General features: G+C 42.0%; 1 protein-coding gene across 1 annotated transcript in view; it reads left to right on the forward strand.

Annotated features, from left to right (window-relative positions):
* SPOCK1 (SPARC (osteonectin), cwcv and kazal like domains proteoglycan 1) overlaps positions 1–17,789 on the forward strand; it is a 285,227-nt gene extending 267,438 nt beyond the window's left edge. Inside the window, exons 7-11 of the mRNA XM_057409448.1 lie at positions 1,900–2,016; positions 8,608–8,829; positions 9,418–9,480; positions 14,582–14,719; positions 15,713–17,789. Of these exons, the coding sequence (XP_057265431.1) occupies positions 1,900–2,016; positions 8,608–8,829; positions 9,418–9,480; positions 14,582–14,719; positions 15,713–15,903 (731 nt within the window). The 3' untranslated portion in view covers positions 15,904–17,789. The remainder of the gene's footprint in view (positions 1–1,899; positions 2,017–8,607; positions 8,830–9,417; positions 9,481–14,581; positions 14,720–15,712) is intronic.
* Positions 17,790–19,071: the final 1,282 nt, after the last annotated feature.

A 19,071-nucleotide genomic window follows, 5' to 3' on the forward strand; every position in this document is an offset into this window, starting at 1 on the left:
CCTGCTTTTAATTGTGAAAGGCGATAACATAATTGATCCTTACCAGGAAACACTTGTGAAGACAGGTACTGAAAAGAAGATTGTCATGGTCTCAGGTTGCTGTAAGTGCCTAATAATCATATTTTGGCAAAAAATATGCCTGGTGAAAACCGGTTACTGACAGTTCAACAGGGGATGCAGGAACAGCATCTCCCTTCCCATGTAATAGAGTATCTTCATCACTTCTAACATGTATTTGGGTACCCAGCTCATGTTGAAATTAGTGCATGATAGAAACATCTTTATGGATCTAAATCTACAAAAGAAGAAATCATTTGTGCCTGTCTAGAATTAGGATATTCCTTTTAAAATTAGTTTTCCTATCCCCTCACTCCTTCAGGCAACATCTCCTGATGGGATATTGTTAGAGGCAAGAGGATGGAATTTGCTCTCCTATTGCTTCTGTTGTGATTTTTCTCTGATAAAAGGCTTTGTGAATAACAGCCAAGGAACAACAGCGGTATAAGATGTTCCTTACTGAAACTGGGCTTAAAAACCCTGTCACTCTTGTCTTAACTTGCAAAGATAGTTTAAAACAAATGAAATATGTTGAGAAAATCAAGAGATAAGCTTTTTTGGTAATGTAAGCCACTTTACAGTTAATATTGTATTGTCTTCCAGTTATTTTACATTAATTGTTGTTTTTTTCTTAAAGACCTGATCTTTCCCTATATCGACTCAGTGGGATTTTCATGTTTTTATCTTTAATAGGAAAACCTGTCAAACTCAGCCTTATAGAAAAATGGGAAAATCTTTCTCCCCACCAAATGCTAAAAACCTGTCCACTTAGAAAAAGCCCTAACATCCTGTTTTCAACTTCAGAACCCCCCCAAAAAAAACTCCTGTGAGAACAAATACTCCCCACAGCCATAAAATATCAGTGGGTCCATTGCAGTCATTGGAGCAGTGAGTTTGACTGGGGAAGACAAGCTGTGGGACTCGATTGTTCTTCAATAAGGTGGAAGGAGGAATATTAGAATGTGCAGTGAATTGGAGAAGACATATTGTGGCTTGCCCTGTGAAGGATGTCTGCCTCTATGGCATAATATCTTGCTCTATATTCCAAGAAGTGTCATTTAAAATGTGGAATGAGTGCAGAGCAGGGATGAAAGAATTGAGCATGTGGATTTTAAGTACTAAACATGATATAGAAACAAGAATATTTTTTCTGACAGAAACTGGTGACTAATTCAGTTTTCTTCTTTAAAACTATTTGCTTTGGATGTTATTGTCTTGGCAGAAATTTCTGGGAAAATTAGATATTCCTCAATAAAAATGTATAAGAAAAATGTTTCACCTAGCTAACAAAATGGAATTGACAACCTTCAGAGGTGGCAAAGTCTCATTTGCAGTAGAACTAGAGCAACACAACAGTTTTCTTCTTCACATATATAAATAAGTATATGTGTTTCCTATGACTGTGATAATAGCCTTCTACTAAGCCAAATGTGGTTATAAATTATCCCTAGCATCTTGTTCAAGTAGTGTGCCTAGGCAAGCTTGTCCCTCCTCCCCATCTGCTTGACTGATATTTTTCTCTGAAATCCTAAAAGGTGAAAACATTTAAGTTAAACAGTCACATAGCTCTAATTGAGAACCTGCGGGTAGCTCTCCGTGTCGCTTCTTTCACCACAAATCGCATCAGCTACCGAGGAAGTACTTGAGGACGACTTATAATGCATAATGACTTACATTTTCTCTTTAACTTTCATCTTTTCCCTAACCTTTTCTTTTTCTTCAGAGCTCTTAATGAGAAGAACTGTACAACCATAAACAGTATTTTCCTAACAGCCTATCTGAAGAAAGGGGTTTCTTTTGCTGCTGCTCTTGACTCAGCCTCGTGCTTTGTTCTTTTTCTAGCTTGCACAGACAAAGAACTGAGGAATCTTGCTTCCCGACTAAAAGACTGGTTTGGTGCTCTCCATGAGGATGCAAATCGTGTCATCAAACCAACGAGCTCCGAGACAGCACAAGGCAGTAAGAAAACACCTTTCCCTTTGAACACTGGGTGTTGGAGGCAGCTTTCCAGCCTGAGAGAGCATTGGGCTGAGCACAGCTGTTAGTGCCACAATGTCAGGTCAAGCAGGTGCCAGTAAGGGAGCAGGTATGCCGGAGACCTGATCCTGTGGATAAATAGCTGCATCCTTTTCTATCTGAGATGCAGTCATTCTGTACTCTTTCTGGCCCAAACTGCTCTAAAAATTGGCAGTTTGAGACAAAGAGACCTTTACAAGTTAATCAGGCAGATAACTGTGTCTGAGGGCCATGGAGGTCACAGCTGTGCTAGTAAATAAACCTGCTCAGGGACTTTTCTTAAGCCCTGAGGTTAACTAGTTCGTGTCTGTACAGTTAAACTCCATCACCCTCCATGCCAATGTGGCTGCATCCAAATCATTTCTTGGGGACAGACAGTGGCATATGCTTACCTCCTCAATTTATGGCCAAGCATTTTCTAACCCAGTGTCAGTGGCATGAGCCAAAAATGTGCCATACAAGCATAGGGAAAATGATGCCAATGTCGGAAAAGATTCACTTTGATTTTATTTTGCAATTTCCTGCTAGCCCTTTATAAAAGAGAAAGAATAATAAAAACATCCACATCACAGCCACGGAGGTGGAATAGTTAACCAGTGTGGAAAGGTAGAATCTATTGTGTCCCAGGTATTTAATAAGACCATCTTTGCTTCCTTTGATGTTTTGAGTTTGGTTGGTTGTTGGGGGTTTTTTAAGAAGGAAGAAAATGAACATTTTAGAGGACATTTACTCTCTGTGGGTTAAGCCAACATGACTCATTTTGATGTCGTTTACCCACCAGGGAGGGAAAGATTCAGAAAGATTCAGCTAACAGCATCAAAAGAGGTCATGTTCATCAGAGAGCAGATGAGACTTTGTTTTCTGTGAGGATTCATTAATCCTCTTGAATAGTATGTCCCAAAATACGTGGTCTCTTGATCTGCAAAGTAAGATGCACAAGTTCTGTCTAGGTGTGTGACTCCCCTTCACCTCTCTGCCCTGATTCTCTGGTACAAGCTGACTAAAGCCAGGGTCCAAAACCACAGAATTTAAAGGATTCAGCCAACTGCTCCCTTTTACAGCTTTTTTGACCCCACTGCCTGGTTTCCCTGTAGCCTGAGCCTGGAGAGGCTAAAGGTGCGGTAGGGCAGGCTCAGCACAACAGGATGGGCATTTGCTCTTGATCCATGTCTAGACAGCCACTCTGCTTTTGTGCTACTTCTAAGATTACCTCTTCCTAAAGAGACAGAATATACCACAGGCTATATTGCTCAAAACTGTAGTCAATCCTCATTAATGCCAAGTAATGGTATCTTAAAACTGTGTGGTGAAACAAGCCATGTTCTGTGCAAATGGATCTTTTTCACATGTCCCTTATTTATTTTCCATAGTATTTACAACAAAGCCAGTATCTATAAAACCATATGTCCTACTTATTCCTTAAATGCTGCTTCGAAAAGGGATATTATTGTGCAGAGGAAGCCAAACCGTAGTGCAAAAATTCAACTGGATGTACAGCTAAACACAGCTTCAAGACGTGAATTCAGACCTCATGGCAGGAAACAGCAGAGACTTAAAACTTTGTCATTCAGGCCCAGAACCACATGAAATCTCATTTTATCAGGTTGTCAAAAGAATGTGTTTTTCATGCAGATGACCTGTGAGGAGCTCCTGAGGACCTTACCAAAGGCCAAAGACCAAATTCAGTTCCTAGAGGTGTTGGGTCTGAGCTTTTTTTGCTGAAGCAATTTCAGTGAGAAAAACATTCCTGGTAATTCCACAGTGTTTGCTCTGATTCACAGAGGAAGTGTTATCTCTTTTTAGTTTAGTTTGATTCCTGGCAGCTTTTATATGAAAGGCTGCCTTGATGCTCTTAAACACTTGATCTTGACAATGTTCATTTTTAGACTGTTGACTTAGTTTGGCACATTTTCTTAGGTGTCAGTTAAAAAGAATGAAACTTTGTGAGTGAAGATGGTTAAATCAGTTTTGAATGCCACAAAACTTGGGCATGGTTTTCTTTTGAAGAGTTTGCAACAGTATGCATGAATTACTCTGCATGCGCCAAATTCTGCAGCTCCGGTTCTCTCTGGTAGCACTGAAAATACAGGGTAAGGACAGCAGTGTTTGGCTTCTTCTAGCTTTAAACATTTCTAACAATGAAAGACATCTTAAACAGGGCTCAGAATTCAAAGTAAAGTTCACAAAGCCAAGCTGAAAAAAGGAATTTATGTGAATCCTGGCAAAAAGGACACACACAGCTCTGGAAATAAGCTCTGATGTACACACTGCCCTTTTTTATTGCTCTGCGTGTGTTGCTCTTCTCACCAGGGCTGATCACTTCATTAAACTGAACTTGGTTTGGTTATGCCTGTAGAGTCTTAAAAGGCAAGCACATCCTCAAAATAATCCATTTTGGATATGCCCCTGTGGCAGTAAAAGGAACAGATGGTGGGATGCGATGACTATGATGCCTTGGACACATCAGCTGTCTAGAGAAGGTGTTCCAGCAGAGATTTCTTTATGCTACATTAAATTTTCAAGATGTTACTGTGAGTGTAAATAAGCTTTTTGAGTTTATTAAGTTCGCCCCCAGGTGAATTGAAAAGTGCACTCTTTTCTTCTTTTTTACTCTCCTGAAAGGGAAAGGATAAGGACAAGTCATTGTGCTTGAAATCTCAAACCTTCCTTCAATGAGCTATCTCCCAGATCCCAGCAAAGCGCCACAGGCCAGGAACTTTGTTTTCTGCAGGCTTCGTACAACTGAAATCTCCTCAGTAAATAATAGAAGCATCTCAGGGACATGCTTTGACATAAGGAAATAATAAAACTAATTAGGGAGTAAGATCAGATTCAAATTGCTCCTGAGCCTGTTGGTAATTCCTAACATTCCCTTATTTTATCTAGATAGTCTCTTTGGTTGGAGTGGGAGTTGTTTTTCTTTTACTGGAGATCTGTGCAATATAAAGGATTTTTTTTCTGGGGAACATTTCTTCCCCTCCTTCTTTTATTTTAAGCGATGGGGGAAATCAGGTTAATTATTCCCCTGTTAATTTAATTGTAATACGCTTCAATGAAAGAAAGCTGGCTCATCTAAGTCAGCTCTTGAAGGGGGAAAATAATTTTGTGTGCTGGAAGATGTGTTTATTTTTAATTAGGATTTCCACTTAAAGACTCTTTTTAATTTAATTCCATTTTAATTTAGAGGAGGTGGAGCATTTTATGTGTTAATCGCATATGAGACTTTTACATGTAGGTCACCGGCTTGATTTCCTTCCAGATCTGCTGTGGATGGAAGTTGTTAGGAGGCTGAACAGCTGTCAGGATGAGGAGCATGATGGTGTCAGTCCAGGTCCTTGTAAGCAGGTGTCCAAACAAGAGCAACCACCACCACAACTTACACTGGCATCTGTTTTGGCATCCTCTGCCAAGCAGCCAAGAGCAGGGGGGATGTGGAGCCTGCAGCACTCTCCTGCTGCTCCCCGTAGGCGCTGCAGCACTGAGCTGATGAACAGAAAGATGCAGAAAAGTTCTCACTGAGGTTACTGTTATTCCAGGTCTGTTTTGCCAGGAGTCCAGACTATAGCACATAATTCATTACAATACAGTATGTGGTTTATTTCATCCAGCATATTGCATCATGTTTATAGGCAAGTATATCAAAAGCCTCTACATAGGTGTTAATTCATTCAAAACTAATTGGGCTTGCCGAGTTGATGGGAGCACAGTGACCTCCTGGGGAAGGTGAGCTCCACGAACCACATTCTATCAGCTACCCTGGTTACACAGTAAGTCAAAGCCTGTGTTGCACACTCAGGGCACACTTTGCTTTCATTGCTGTTGCTGGGTGCCGAGAGCATTCAGGATTGCTGCTCTTCCACTGCAGATGCAGTCTTGCAAAAGGCGATTTACAGGCAGTAGCTTTTACCAGGAGACAATATGAAGTCAAGATAGATACTGCTATTCACCTTTAGCCACATATTAAGGGACAACTAAAGAATTAACCTTTTCACTGATACAGCCATCTAGCTAAGTGCTTTCCATAACACCTACCACTGTACTATTTAAAGACTTCCAGACCACACTAATAACTCAGCCTCTTAATAAACCTAATCTGGAACTTTGGTCACACCAATGAAAGCTTCCTTGTTTATAAGAAATTACAAGCAAAAGCTCTTCAACTAATGTAAATAACTGTCTTTATAAGTGACCTTTCATGGTCGTCTCTTGCATTCAAGCCCTGATGGTGTGTCACAGAGCAGCTTCGTAGTCCCATCGGTCACTGATCAGTGCATGTTGTACACATAGGTAAAGACTTCTCAGCAGGGAGGAAAACAGGACTCGGAAACAATCCACAGACACTGTCAGGGGCAAGTTCATTCGAGGATCTCCTCCTCCCTGTGCTGATACTTGCCAGTTAGGAGGTGACCTTTGAAGACAGGGCTGAACAACCCATACTGTACTCAACTTGAACAGCACATCTTGTAGTCATTCACCTTAGAAGCAGCAAATGCCAGGACAGGGCGTAAAGACCATCACTGGAGAGGGGATCTGTGCAGGAAAAGAGCAGCCAGTGGAGCACAGCTGGTTTTCCCCTGGAAGCTGTTAAACTGGGATAGCTGAAGCATGTACCGATCCCAGCTCCACCATGCAATTGAATGATCCACGCCTGCCTGTTTGATTACTGCTTATAACCTGCCCCATGGTGGGGAATCAGGCAGAGCATATATTAGCACAAGGCAGGACTGCATGCCCTGCTCCTTGGTGCTTTGTAAAGGCAAAGTAAAGGATGAAATCTTTCACTCAACAAAAGATTGCACAGTGACCAAATCCTGCTTGCGTTCTTCAGATGAATAAAATAATTGAAGTCAATAGTCCTAATTGCTTCAGCAAGGCAAGCAGGCTTCCTCCTTGCGTCTATTCACGTGGCCTTTTTTTTTTTCTCTGTGCTCAAACTCGATTAGATAACATTAGAGGAGATAAGAGCACAAAAATGTGATGAAATGTTCAGCATGAATTCTCTCTTTCCTGCCCCAGCTGTCTCTAGCTGCAAGGAAACGGTGTTACCTTCTTCCTTTCTTAGAGCAACATGTATTATGAATGACATAAACCTTCCCATTAGTTAACTCTTCTGATTGTTCCTCCGTGTCACTGACAACCTTCAGCTGCATACAAAAAACACTGCTTCCAGCATAAAGCACTGCCCTCCTTTGGGTTAATACTTAAAATAGCAGGTAGGCTGCAGAGCTTGGGCAAACTGTCAGCAGGATTCCAGCAGCATCTTATGTTTCACTTTAACAAAGCAACATCCTGAAATGGGACTTGACACGTACAGCAAATAAGGCCAAGCTTGACCTTGTTCAATGAAAGATGCAGCAAAAGGAAAAAGCCCATCAGACTTCTCCACGTGGCCCATAGCAGAATGCGCAGTGCACAGGCAGCTGGAACAGAGTGAGTGCAGGGGGCCCAGGGTGCATGGTTCAGGTACCTCTGTCCCTCTTAATCCCCAGGCAGTGTATGCATGTTTCCATGTCCTTGGTGAAACCATTATCCTTATTTATCAGCTCTGCATTACAAATATACTTTCTTGCATCATAGATAACCTGCAAACTAGTCCATGTTTGTACCAAGCATTTTAAAATACAGTGGCAGTATGGATTTATAATGTTCATGAAAGAAGGCAATGCCACTGGTTTTGTGGAGACTGCAGAATACTGGCACACGTACCTCATATACATTGTAGGTATCTGTATGCATAACTTTATCTTTCTTTGATAACTGCTGCTGGTGCAGTCTTTTAAGGATCTGGGCTATTGAAATTAATGATGATGATGGTTTCCAAAGCACTGGAAGAGCAGAATCCTGTAATGCTGTACAATTCTGGAGACTGTCAGAAGGGGTAGTGCTGGTATGGCATACAAGAGCATGAGCAGCTGAAGTGGTGCCATTCTCCAGAGTGGTGCAAGCAAAAGAGGTGCTTCACCCCTTCTCTTCCCCACATAGCTCATAACCCAGACCAAAGCATTTTGTTGTCCACCACGGGATGCAAGGCTTTGAAGAGTGACAAGCTGGGATCAGAGGTGGAAGGTGAGAGCACAGCAAGAAAGAATTTTGTCCGGGAACTAGAACTAGGTCTGGGAAGCAGGATTTAAACCACAATGAGCCTGTAGTCTAGCTTGAAACTATAGGGGATGAAGCCTTTTCTCATCACATTTCAGCTTCTTGGAACAAGGCCAACTTGGAATGAGGACTGGAAGAAAAATGAGACGTTTTAAGTAGAAATAACTTTGAATTACAGTGATGGGTTGTGGAGCTCAGGCCTCCCACCCCGCTGCTCCTGAAACGTGTGTGAGCGGTGCTCTGGGCTGTGGCTGTGCTTGGGTTTTAAATTCAATGCAATCAGTTCAGTCTTAGGCTTTTGTTCTGCTTCGGGCAAGTCAGGTCAATGTTCAGAGTGCAGCCAAAAATGTATGATAGAGGCTTCAGCTTTGCAATGATTCTTGTGCAGTGAGCATGCTGGGGTTCAGCCGGGGATGTGTGCCTGTCTTCTTACAGGATTTGACACCAGCATACTACCAATCTGCAAGGATTCCTTAGGCTGGATGTTCAACAAACTTGACATGAACTATGACCTGCTGCTGGATCCCTCGGAGATCAGTGCCATTTATCTGGATAAGTACGAGCCATGTGTCAAGCCTCTCTTCAACTCCTGTGACTCCTTCAAGGATGGAAAGCTTTCGAACAACGAGTGGTGCTACTGCTTCCAGAAGCCAGGCGGTGAGTTGTGCGATTGGCAGGGCAAAGAGAAGTTGTTTGGGTCGGCCTGTGTTTCAGGTTGGATTGACCTGCTGGTAGGGATAGTTTGGTAATTAGCAATCAAGTGCATTGAACAGCTCTTTTCTCCAGCACTGGTGTGAAAGGGCAGTGTGTAACAGTGTTTAATGTCACAGATGAGCGATATTAATATCCCTTGATCATTCAGTCAAAGAAGCAGTAAGCACCAGTGCCCACAGTCTAGTAACAAGCCCTGTTGCTGATAAAAACCTCAAGAACTTACTTTTTTATGCAGGCATCATTAGCAAATCATAAATTAAAGAGCTGACATTATATTCGTTTGGAGGAAAAATGGGCTTCACAATGAAAATGGCCCCAAACACGATTGTCAGCTACAGTGTGTTGCCTTCTTTTTCTTTTTTAATTAGTGGAGCTAATGACATAAATTTGTTTTGCAGTGCAGTGCCAGCATATGGGCTGCTTTCGTTCCCAGGTGTACAGCAGTCGACATTCCCTATCAGTAGTGAAGCCAGTCATTGCAGAGCCTGCCCCGTGCCATCTGGAAATTGATTCTTATACATTATATTTTAGGTCTTCCTTGCCAGAATGAAATGAATAGAATTCAAAAGCTAAGTAGGGGGAAGAGTCTGTTGGGTAAGTTCGATTACTTCCTATTCATTTACTCAACTAATTAAAACGTCTGTGATTATTGTAACTTTATATGCAGTAATGGTTTTTCAATTAGAGACTAATGTTTTGAGTCGGGAATATGCACCATGGAGTATAGGCCTGACACTATGAAATTAAACAAATAATGAGATAGCAACATACAGAACAGGTGTCAGCATGGCAACGAGTTCAGCACTGCTTTACAGCTCTCCAGAAATGCAAACCTGGTCTGCACAGGGCTTAATACTGCCTTCATCACCTCAGAGGTCAGGGTAAGTACAGAGACTGCTTGGTACTCGAGCCTTCCATGTTGGAAGGGGGGCTGAAGGTGCCACGATGCACAGACAATGGGTTTGTGTTTTCTTGCAGCTCTGATGCAGTGCATGCATTTCCTTGGGGTTCAGTTTTGCCTACTCACCCTTTACAAATATTTCAGCATATCCCATGTATTTGAAAACAGGAATTTGTATCATCTCTTTTTAGGCAGCCCTGCAGGATGCTTCATGCTGCAGGATGTGATAATGGCCTCCCCTGTCTCTTGACTGTTGGGAGCCTGAATTGATTCATAACTTACACGGCTCTGATGGATATCTAAAATTAGGTTAAATCCCCACACGGCATTTTCCCATTTAATTGCTAAAAAAATCAGGTTGCTGAAGTGAGTAAATTCAAGGTAGCTAACTCCATAGTCTGAAATCACACAGTGTTATGTAGCCTAGCGTTTATGTGGTGGTATCTTATGGAAACTTCTGTCCTTGTGCATTTGTGTACCTAAATCACATGAGGCATACCAGTACAGATCAATGTTTCTGCTCCCAGAAAGCTCTGCATTTCATCCTTGAAGAGCCTGGCTTACCTCAGACCCAGGCTTCAAGCTCATCATTGAGGACCCATGTCAGGGTCTTACAGCATCACTTACTGCAGCATGGAGCATGCATGTCAGCTCTGCTGCAGTGCTGCTCAGGTTGCAGCCTGCTTCTCTGGTTACTCTGATTTTAATCTGACACTGACCCTGCAAAGAGAGCTTCTGCAAAGCTCATCTTTGGCAAAACCTGCAGTACCTTATGAACAATCCCAACCTGGATTCATTGATTTAAAGTAATACATAAACACACCCAAAGGCTACAGGGACTATGGTTTCATTCCATCATGCTTTCATAGCAAGTTCACATAAAGATTAAGATGTTTCAGACTTACAGCTCCTGCTGTTCATAGCTGTGGGAGGGAAGGGAGGATTGATTGCTCAGTTGTATGTGTGTTCCGTTCAGTAAGTACTTTGCATTTGTGTTTGAGTGCATGGAAGTCACGATGTTCTCTGTCTCATGGGTGTCATGATTTTCAAAGCCACCTAAAAGAGTAAGAAGGCCAGTTCTTAACAGATAGCTTTGGCAAACCCGTATTTATTTAATGCTTTTCTGTTATTTGCTATATGCAATAAATGTCATCTGGGCTGAAACATAAGTGGTTTGTTCCGGTGTGCGAGGAAGAATGATGGCTATATTGCAGGTAGTGGAACATTCAGGCGGTTGTAGCACACGTCAGTGGTATCTGATCACAATAGCAGGAGTAAAATGACAAAGTAAAAGGAGTGAGAATGGTCCCTTACCACAAATAACTTCTTGTTAACTGTATTAAAAAAGATGACGGATGAAGGTGGGAAAGCTCAACAAATCAAGAAGTGTCAGGCATAAGGTTGTTCCACAAGCTAGAAAATTACAATATAGAGAGGAACGCTTTGCTTCACCTACCTTGAAAGTCTGGCTGCATAATGGCACTGCCTGTGAGATTTTAATCTGATCTCATAGCTATTTATGCAGCGGAAAACATTGTCTTTTGTCTTCAGTGACTGAAAAATCATACAGATGGAAACCAAAACATACACGTGACTCAAAACAGGCTTGTAGCAACAAGAAAGATTGAAAGAGAGATTAATATATCCTAATTCTTCTCTTTCCTGACATACAGAGCACAGCATTTACAGGCTGGGCAGTGCAGGGGAAGAAGATTTCTGTTAACTTGTATCCATTGATAAAAATGACAACTTTTGATATTTTGTTCTCTCTCTATTTTTCCAAAACACAGGGCAGTTGCACCAAAGTACTTCAAAGCCATTGTCATTAGATACATTTAATGTGGAGGCTTTCAAATAGAGCCTAGCATCCCAGGGGACTGAATTAAAAAGTAAACAGCACTATTCATCTTTTCCTACCAGGTTTATCTAGAGTACAATTAACTGCAGGGTGTACTTTCAGAGCATACAACTGTGCAGCCTGATAATGCTTCTCCCACATCACTAAGGTGATGAATTTCTGCTCCCATCACTATTTTCTTCTCTATCAGGCCTGTGAATTCAGCTAATAGAATAGCTAATACAAGGAGCTGTGTGCTGGCTAGCGCTTAATTCTGTCAGGCTTTTACCTGTGTGCCTCGCTATCTTTAGCATGTAATTATTCTCCCCATGTTCTGTGAGGAAGCGAAGTATTATACAGATAAGGAAATGATGCAAGAAAATAAGAGATGTGGGTCCGGACCAGAAAGAGGATGTAGATACAGCCGTGCTGTTCAAGTTTGCATGGAATTAAATACTCCATGAGGCAGAGAGATGGGGGAAGCAGGATTCACTACCCTGAGGCAGTTCAGTGGGGAGTGACTAACGTTTTGCAGTGCTTAATAGTAAAACTGGTCCACCAGCCCAGCAGTCCTCTCCATGCTTGTGGAGAAGCACTACCTGTGCAAGAACCTCTGGAGAGGAAAACTTCTTTTTCCTTCCGAAGCCTGCATATGTCCTCTGATGCCAAACCAAATTATGGGGTGAAGTATTCCTACTAAATGGGTTGTCCGGATGCTGTGCTCCAGAATAGCAAAACCTGCACCCAGAGTTTATTTCTAATGAACACAGGGGCTGATTTGTGTAGGATTTACAGGACAAATCACACTATACAGCACTTGCTCCCAGTGACTCTCTATCCTCACCAGATTATCACCTGCACCTGACACATTGGAGAGTACATGCTGTAATCTTCTCTCTAATGACTGGCAAATACTGTGACATTAGTATGCGTAGCTAAATACTGAAGGCTTCATTGTTAAATACAAATTGGCACAAATTTGCCATGCAGAAGGAAAAAATGCCTTCGACTCTTCGCTGTGACCCAAAGTGTGAATCCTTTCCACACACAGTTATGTTGGCAGGGAGCCTGGGCCATAATTTATTTTTAAATCTATGGCTTTTACAGGCAGTGTGGAACATTTTAATCCCTTACAAGAAACACAGTGAAACTATGCAAAAAAGGCCTGTTTCAAAGCAGGTGAAAGGTTGCATTGCCCAAGGAAAAGAGAAAGCATGAGACAGTTTAAAGTGCAGAGGCCATTCTCTGCTTGCCCTGTAATGCCACTGAGGTTCCCCCTTTGATTCCTCCCTGGACAAGATGCTCCGGGTAGCTCTAGTGACCCAGGGACAGCCATGCTGGTGTGCGCCATCTCCATATCAGCACCTAAGCACTTCTCCAGAGGTTGTGCATAGTGATAAACACCTGGAGAGCTCAACAGAGAGAGGACATGAGCGTAAATATGAGAAGAAGCCTTTCTCAATCAATATTGAGATAAAGGATTGAACAGTGCACATTAACTTACAAAAACCTGCAAAGGCAAATATGTGTACGTGTTATTAGATCCATTTTTTTGTCAGTAGTGATAGCGAGTCTTCGGTAGTCATCAGGATGCTTCTGTTTGTACATGAACATAACTATGGTACCTATAAGCAAACCTGCTATAAGCTCATGCTTTGAAGTTACTTGAAATACTCTCAATAGTGGATATAAAATGCTCTCCAAAACTGATCCAATGCTCAGAGACTTCTGCAGATGTCCAAAGGTTTCTGTTCTCATCTTCCAGGCCTACATTAGTGGTATTCAAGCATTAGATGAGATCTGTATTGTGATGAGTTTGGAAATTCATGGATTCATTTTATATGGATATGTGTGTGTGTATGAGATTGACTGACTTCCACTTTATGGCTTTTATATAGGAAGTTTCATGACATTTGGGCAGCACCTCCTCATTCATTTTTTTCTATGAGAAACGTAGCAGAAATAGCCTCTTTGACACATAAAGTGTCTGAAGAGATGCTTATACACATGGAACTAGTTAAAAACTTACTGTTACACCAGTGAATCACTGTTATATTTGACAAAGGAGAAAAATACTTTCTCCAAAATCATTTGAGACAAGAGATTTGGGGGCAGGGGTGGGGTTCTGCCATGTTTCAAATTGAAGCAATTGACAAAGAAGGGGAAATGACTGTACTGACCTCCCCTGGGCATAAAGCTAACTCATCTCGACAGACAAGAGGGCTTTTCATATTGGAGTACATTTGCTGTATCTGCTAAAAATGGTGGGAACAATAAAACAGGTTTCTCCTGAGAGCTTCTCTATCTGCAGAAACCAGGATGAACCACACTCTACAAGGCTGAACTGTATTTGTTTTATTGTGAGACAAATCTTGGGCTTCAAATCCAAAGACTTACTGATTTCATATCCCGTTGTCCCTCTCTGTAAAGCATATGCATTACTTCTCCTTTTATACATAGGAGCTCTCAGTAAGGCAGAAGTTGTGCTTGAGATTAACATGAATTGCAAGCAGATGGCAGATACCTTCCAGGGATAATTACAGTGTTGTGGAAAGACTTATATGATAAACACTGAAGAAGCACAAATGGAAGGGAAATGCAGAATTAATGAAGTCAGGGTAATAATCCATTAGGGAAGAAAAGTTTAAAACCAGGAGCTAAATCTGAAAGGGGCCCTTTGGGAATATCAATCATTCAGGGGCAAACTGAAGCCATCTCTAGTACCATGTGCCATCACCCTGCACAAACATTTATGTACTGTGCAGTGGCCAGAGCAGCTGAAAACACTTAATCATATATAATTTCTGCCCTCTTTTAGGCACCAGATAATCACTGTATTTTTCTTACCAACATTGTAAAGATCTTCTTGTAAATAAGTGACAAGTTTATAATACTCTACATACCTGCTTTCTCCTACAGAGGCTTGCCTGACTGATTATACCTTATGTTTTATTCAGGTGCTTTCATCCCACGATGCAATGAAGAAGGTTATTACAAAGCCACTCAGTGCCATGGCAGCACAGGGCAATGCTGGTGCGTCGATAAGTACGGGAATGAGATAGCTGGCTCAAGAAAGCAAGGGACAGTCAGTTGTGGTGAGTAGTGATGTGCTTGCCTCAGACAACAAAGGAATTAACACTGTTGTTGTAAGCCCTGCCATTGCTGTACGATGGAGTACGATAACAAAAGTGACAACAGGGAAACATGACTACCCGTGTTCAAAGTACTCCTGTGTTTTCCTATTCAGACTACAAGTGGGGCTGTATATACGTACTGGTCCTTTGGGCTGGGGGGTGCAGCAGAAGTTAACAGGAAAGAACCCCTGAGATTTGTCCTACCAGCCTGGAGAATGTAAGAAAGTACTAAAATTAAGGCTAAGGAATTGCTAGGCACGGTTATTAGATATATTGTTCTGTGTACTGTGGAATGCACATTTACTGGGGCTTGATTAATGTCTTTCCAGACAAAGGAAGGCCTAAATGTGTACAGTTTTATAAATTAATAACCAAGCCCAATAAAATGGCTGTCAGGGCACTGTTATTTACACATGTGAGAGCACCCGTTAGCTCCTTCACCTAGGCAGGCAAGAGCTCAGCTGCATTCCTTCGGTGCTTCAGCGATGGTTGTGGCTGCAGAAAGGGGAACCTACGAGGTCTGAGATGCCCAGAATCACACCACAGATGTTAGGCTCAAAAGCTACATTTGCAGAGCTTGGTTTCTGCAGTCAAATGGAATCATTCTGTGGGATATTTTTAGCCTGGTTTATAGAGTTGCAATGGGATGAGAGTATTTACAAATGAGCAATGATTTTCTGGCCTGCATGTATGGAAACTGAGGCTCTCCAGTCAAGTCTATAAGAGGAGGGCAATACATGTTTTTTTATGCAAGTATGTTTCAGAGTGAATGGATTTAAATTTATCCCCAATTCAGGATGAAAACTTAAATTCAGAGATTGTTTCATGAATACTTAAACCAATGAATTTTACAAGTAATGTTGCAAGTGATAGTGGCTTGGATGACAAGGGTAGTAATGAACAAGGGATGTGGTATCATGTGAAGGAATGACCTTTCCTGCTCACCTGTTTCAGAAGAAGAACAAGAAACCTCAGGGGATTTTGGCAGTGGTGGATCTGTTGTATTGTTGGATGATTTGGAAGAGGAACCTGAAGCAGCAAAGAAAGGCAAAGAAGGGAAAGTGAAGGTTCATGTAAGAGCAGCTAATGAAGACGATGAAGATGAAGACGATGATAAGGATGATGAAATTGGTTATATATGGTAGTGCCCATCATAATGAGGACTCACGTTTTGCACAATATTGCAAGTCATATCATATCTCTGCAATTGTATCTGAGAGTACCTGGCACAAATATTCCCTCTCCACTGAGTTTAATTTTGTATAGTCTATTTAATTTAGGAGACAGCTTTTTTTTCCCCAGCAAGGACTGTTTGGAATACGGCTTTTGTTCACTTGGGGCATTTTTGTTCTATCCACAGGGGCAATGAGTTTTGTTTCAAAAACATTTCATGTCTTAATCCTCACTTGCACAGTTTATGAGATAGATCCTGTGAAAAAAGAATTGCAGAAGGGGCTCAATGAACCAGTACAAAGCTTAGAAACCCTTCTCATGTTAAGGAATTTGGGTCATAAATTGTTGCCTGGATCATATCAGAAACACTTGTTTTTCTTTTCTGAAATGTAGGTGCCTCATTTTCTAGTCCATGTTTGTTACATTCCAGTAAAGAGGAAGTCGCTTTGGATAGTGACTTCTGGCAGCCCAGCACCAGGGATTTAATCCAGAAAAAAAACCTACTGTTGGGATTTTCTCTTCTTTACATTGTCTTAGAATGAGTCCAACAGGCAAAGCACCCACCAGAGCATAGACCAGCTCACTAACACTTTATTTGATTAAGGAACACAGCTTTGATCATAAGAGATGCTGAGAGCCTGCAGCTGTAACGGGCCAAACCCTACAGGCAGGGAACGAGTCCATCTGCCTTTCCTTTAGAGTGCTTTGTGAATTTGTAGCATCATAACCACCTCCATATCTGTTCCTCAGCTTCCGTCCAAACTCATTTGCGCTAAGAGTGGCACTAACATCGCGCAGGCAGCCTCTGCTTCCTGCTCACACGCTATAGATCTGCCTGTTCTTCATTTTCTGTTAGCAGTGCCTCATTCCAGTGTTATAAAGCTGTCACAGGCACTAACCATCAAAAGTAATAAGCTGTCATTTCTTTAATTTCAATAGTTAATATTTATTTGGCCTGTTTTAAAAGGCAACTTTAGGTGATCATGTTTCAAAAGCATAACCCTGTGCTCAGTGTGACAAGCTGCACACTTGTAATAAACACACGTGAAAGAGTATTAAAAATACAACCTGTGATCCCTTCAGCATGTCACATATTCATAGCTCTTCAGTTATATCACAGCATATTGACATTAAATTCTTCTCTGTGTCCTTTCCCATTGCAGTTCTGACGCAGTAATGTACTGTGGTGACCTTGTGTTCTTTTTGCTGTTTTCAGAGACAGAAGGAGCTACCTTAACCCCACTCTTGCATTAAGTGGCAAGATGTAAGTATTTTAGCAGTGCTTTTGATTTGCCTAAGAGCTATTTTGCAGAATTGAAAACGTGCTTATTACACAGAGAACTAATCAGATTGATTTACCTTTTCCCTCTGAGTTAGTATTGGTTAGAGGTGGGGACAGTATGGAGCCAACACTTGGCTGGTTACATATTCACTCAAAAGCAGGAAAATACCATGTGTTTGGCAGAAGACAATGTTTTAGGCACACACTGGCCCAAGAGCTGTGGTCCTCAGCCCTCTGTGTAGGATGTCTGCTTTCAGACGTGGTCAGAAGAGCACTACAAAGAGGAACTCCTTTCAGACACCATGTGTTCCAGGGGCTCAGTTGGTTTCTCCTCTTTCATTTCCTATTTATCTAGATCAATGACCCCAGAGCAGAGATCAAGCCCGCATAATTGTTGTTAATGCAGAAGGATGTGTAAAATCATGAGGAATTTGTTGTCTGTTGTGTCATGCCCCTGCATCCTCCCAAAAATCTGCCATCACAGCCATTCGCAAGTGGCCTGCGATCTGCCCTGCTCAGATCCCTGTGGGTTTCCTATCACTTTTGATAATTTATTTCAAAATCAGATATAACCAACATTTCTGCTTCCCTAAGTAGTGTGTTTCTGTGAGAAGCATTTGAACTCCATCAGTCGCTTCTCAAACATCTTGGCTGGTTGCCTTCTGGTATTCTATTACTTAAACCCGTACTCTGGGTGCAGCTCTGCTGTCCTGTGCAGGACCTGCCTAAGGCACAGGGTTGCCATTTCCCCCTGACACAGAACTGAAGTCCACAATCGGTAGCGTTATGCTCATCCTCCTGCCTGGTCTTATTCTCCACACAACTGTTTTCTGCAGTCCTGTGTCCCTTTGCAACAGCTTATCCTGAAGCTATGCCTTACTTCAATGACCACACAGTAAATCCCTTCAGCCAGCCCCTCACCAGGGTAAAGCCTGGCTAACCAAGCCCTTGCAGGCAGCTCTAGGGTCCAGGATTGCAGCCCATCTGTGTCACATGCAAACATGCAAGATGCTTAAAGAAAAGCTGTTAAATAACCCTTTAAAAGTGAATGTGGCCATTCTTCAGCTTACATGAGCAGACATGCCACCACCATCCATTTCTCAACACCACTGAGCCTCTCCTACCTGTAATCTCTCACATGCAACTATTCCACATCAGAGCTGGAAGGGTTTATGTCTTTATGTTAAAACTGTTAACACAATTACTGTCTCTCAAACTCACCAACTCAATGCTGTGCATCCAGTCAAACAGCACCGTGCAGGCAAGAGATGCCTTGGGTGGTTCAGCTGATCTCTGGTAGCTCATTTCCCTTTATACAGAGGCAAACACACACACACAAGTATGTTTTAAGCCCCCTGGCCCAGATGCAGGACAGTGCCCCAGGCCAAGTAATCATTCAGTTACCTGCCTCAGTTGTGCAAGTGTTCTGCATCAGGGCCAGCACTGGAAAAATACCATTTTATTGAGTAGCTCAGTTGGGTACAACTACAAAGAGTTTAAAGAGAGTAGTGTCAAACCACAGGGTGTAAAGGGTCTTAGGCTGGAGCAGGGCAGATGAGCTGCCATGCCTGGGAGGGCAGCTCGGACTGTAGATTGCTTTAAGAGCAAGTTCCCACATATTACAAGGCTATATAGCAAAACCCTTCTGTGATCCACTGGCATCCTGCAGTGGTTGCAGGATCTGCAGCCTATAGATGCATCTGTGTGTGTATATGTGTGTGTATATATACATTTATACACATATATGTGTGTATGCGTGTGTCCCATTGGGGAAGCTGCATTAGGACAATGTTTTATTCCTTCAAAAGAAACCAGCAATTCTACCAAGAGCCAGTGCTCTTCCAGATGAGGCCCCTTT

This window comes from Pezoporus wallicus, unplaced genomic scaffold (genome assembly GCF_028554395.1).
Source record: "Pezoporus wallicus isolate ANWC-B61680 ecotype Strahan unplaced genomic scaffold, APGP_CSIRO_Pwel_v1 contig_8166, whole genome shotgun sequence".
Taxonomy (NCBI): domain Eukaryota; kingdom Metazoa; phylum Chordata; class Aves; order Psittaciformes; family Psittacidae; genus Pezoporus; species Pezoporus wallicus.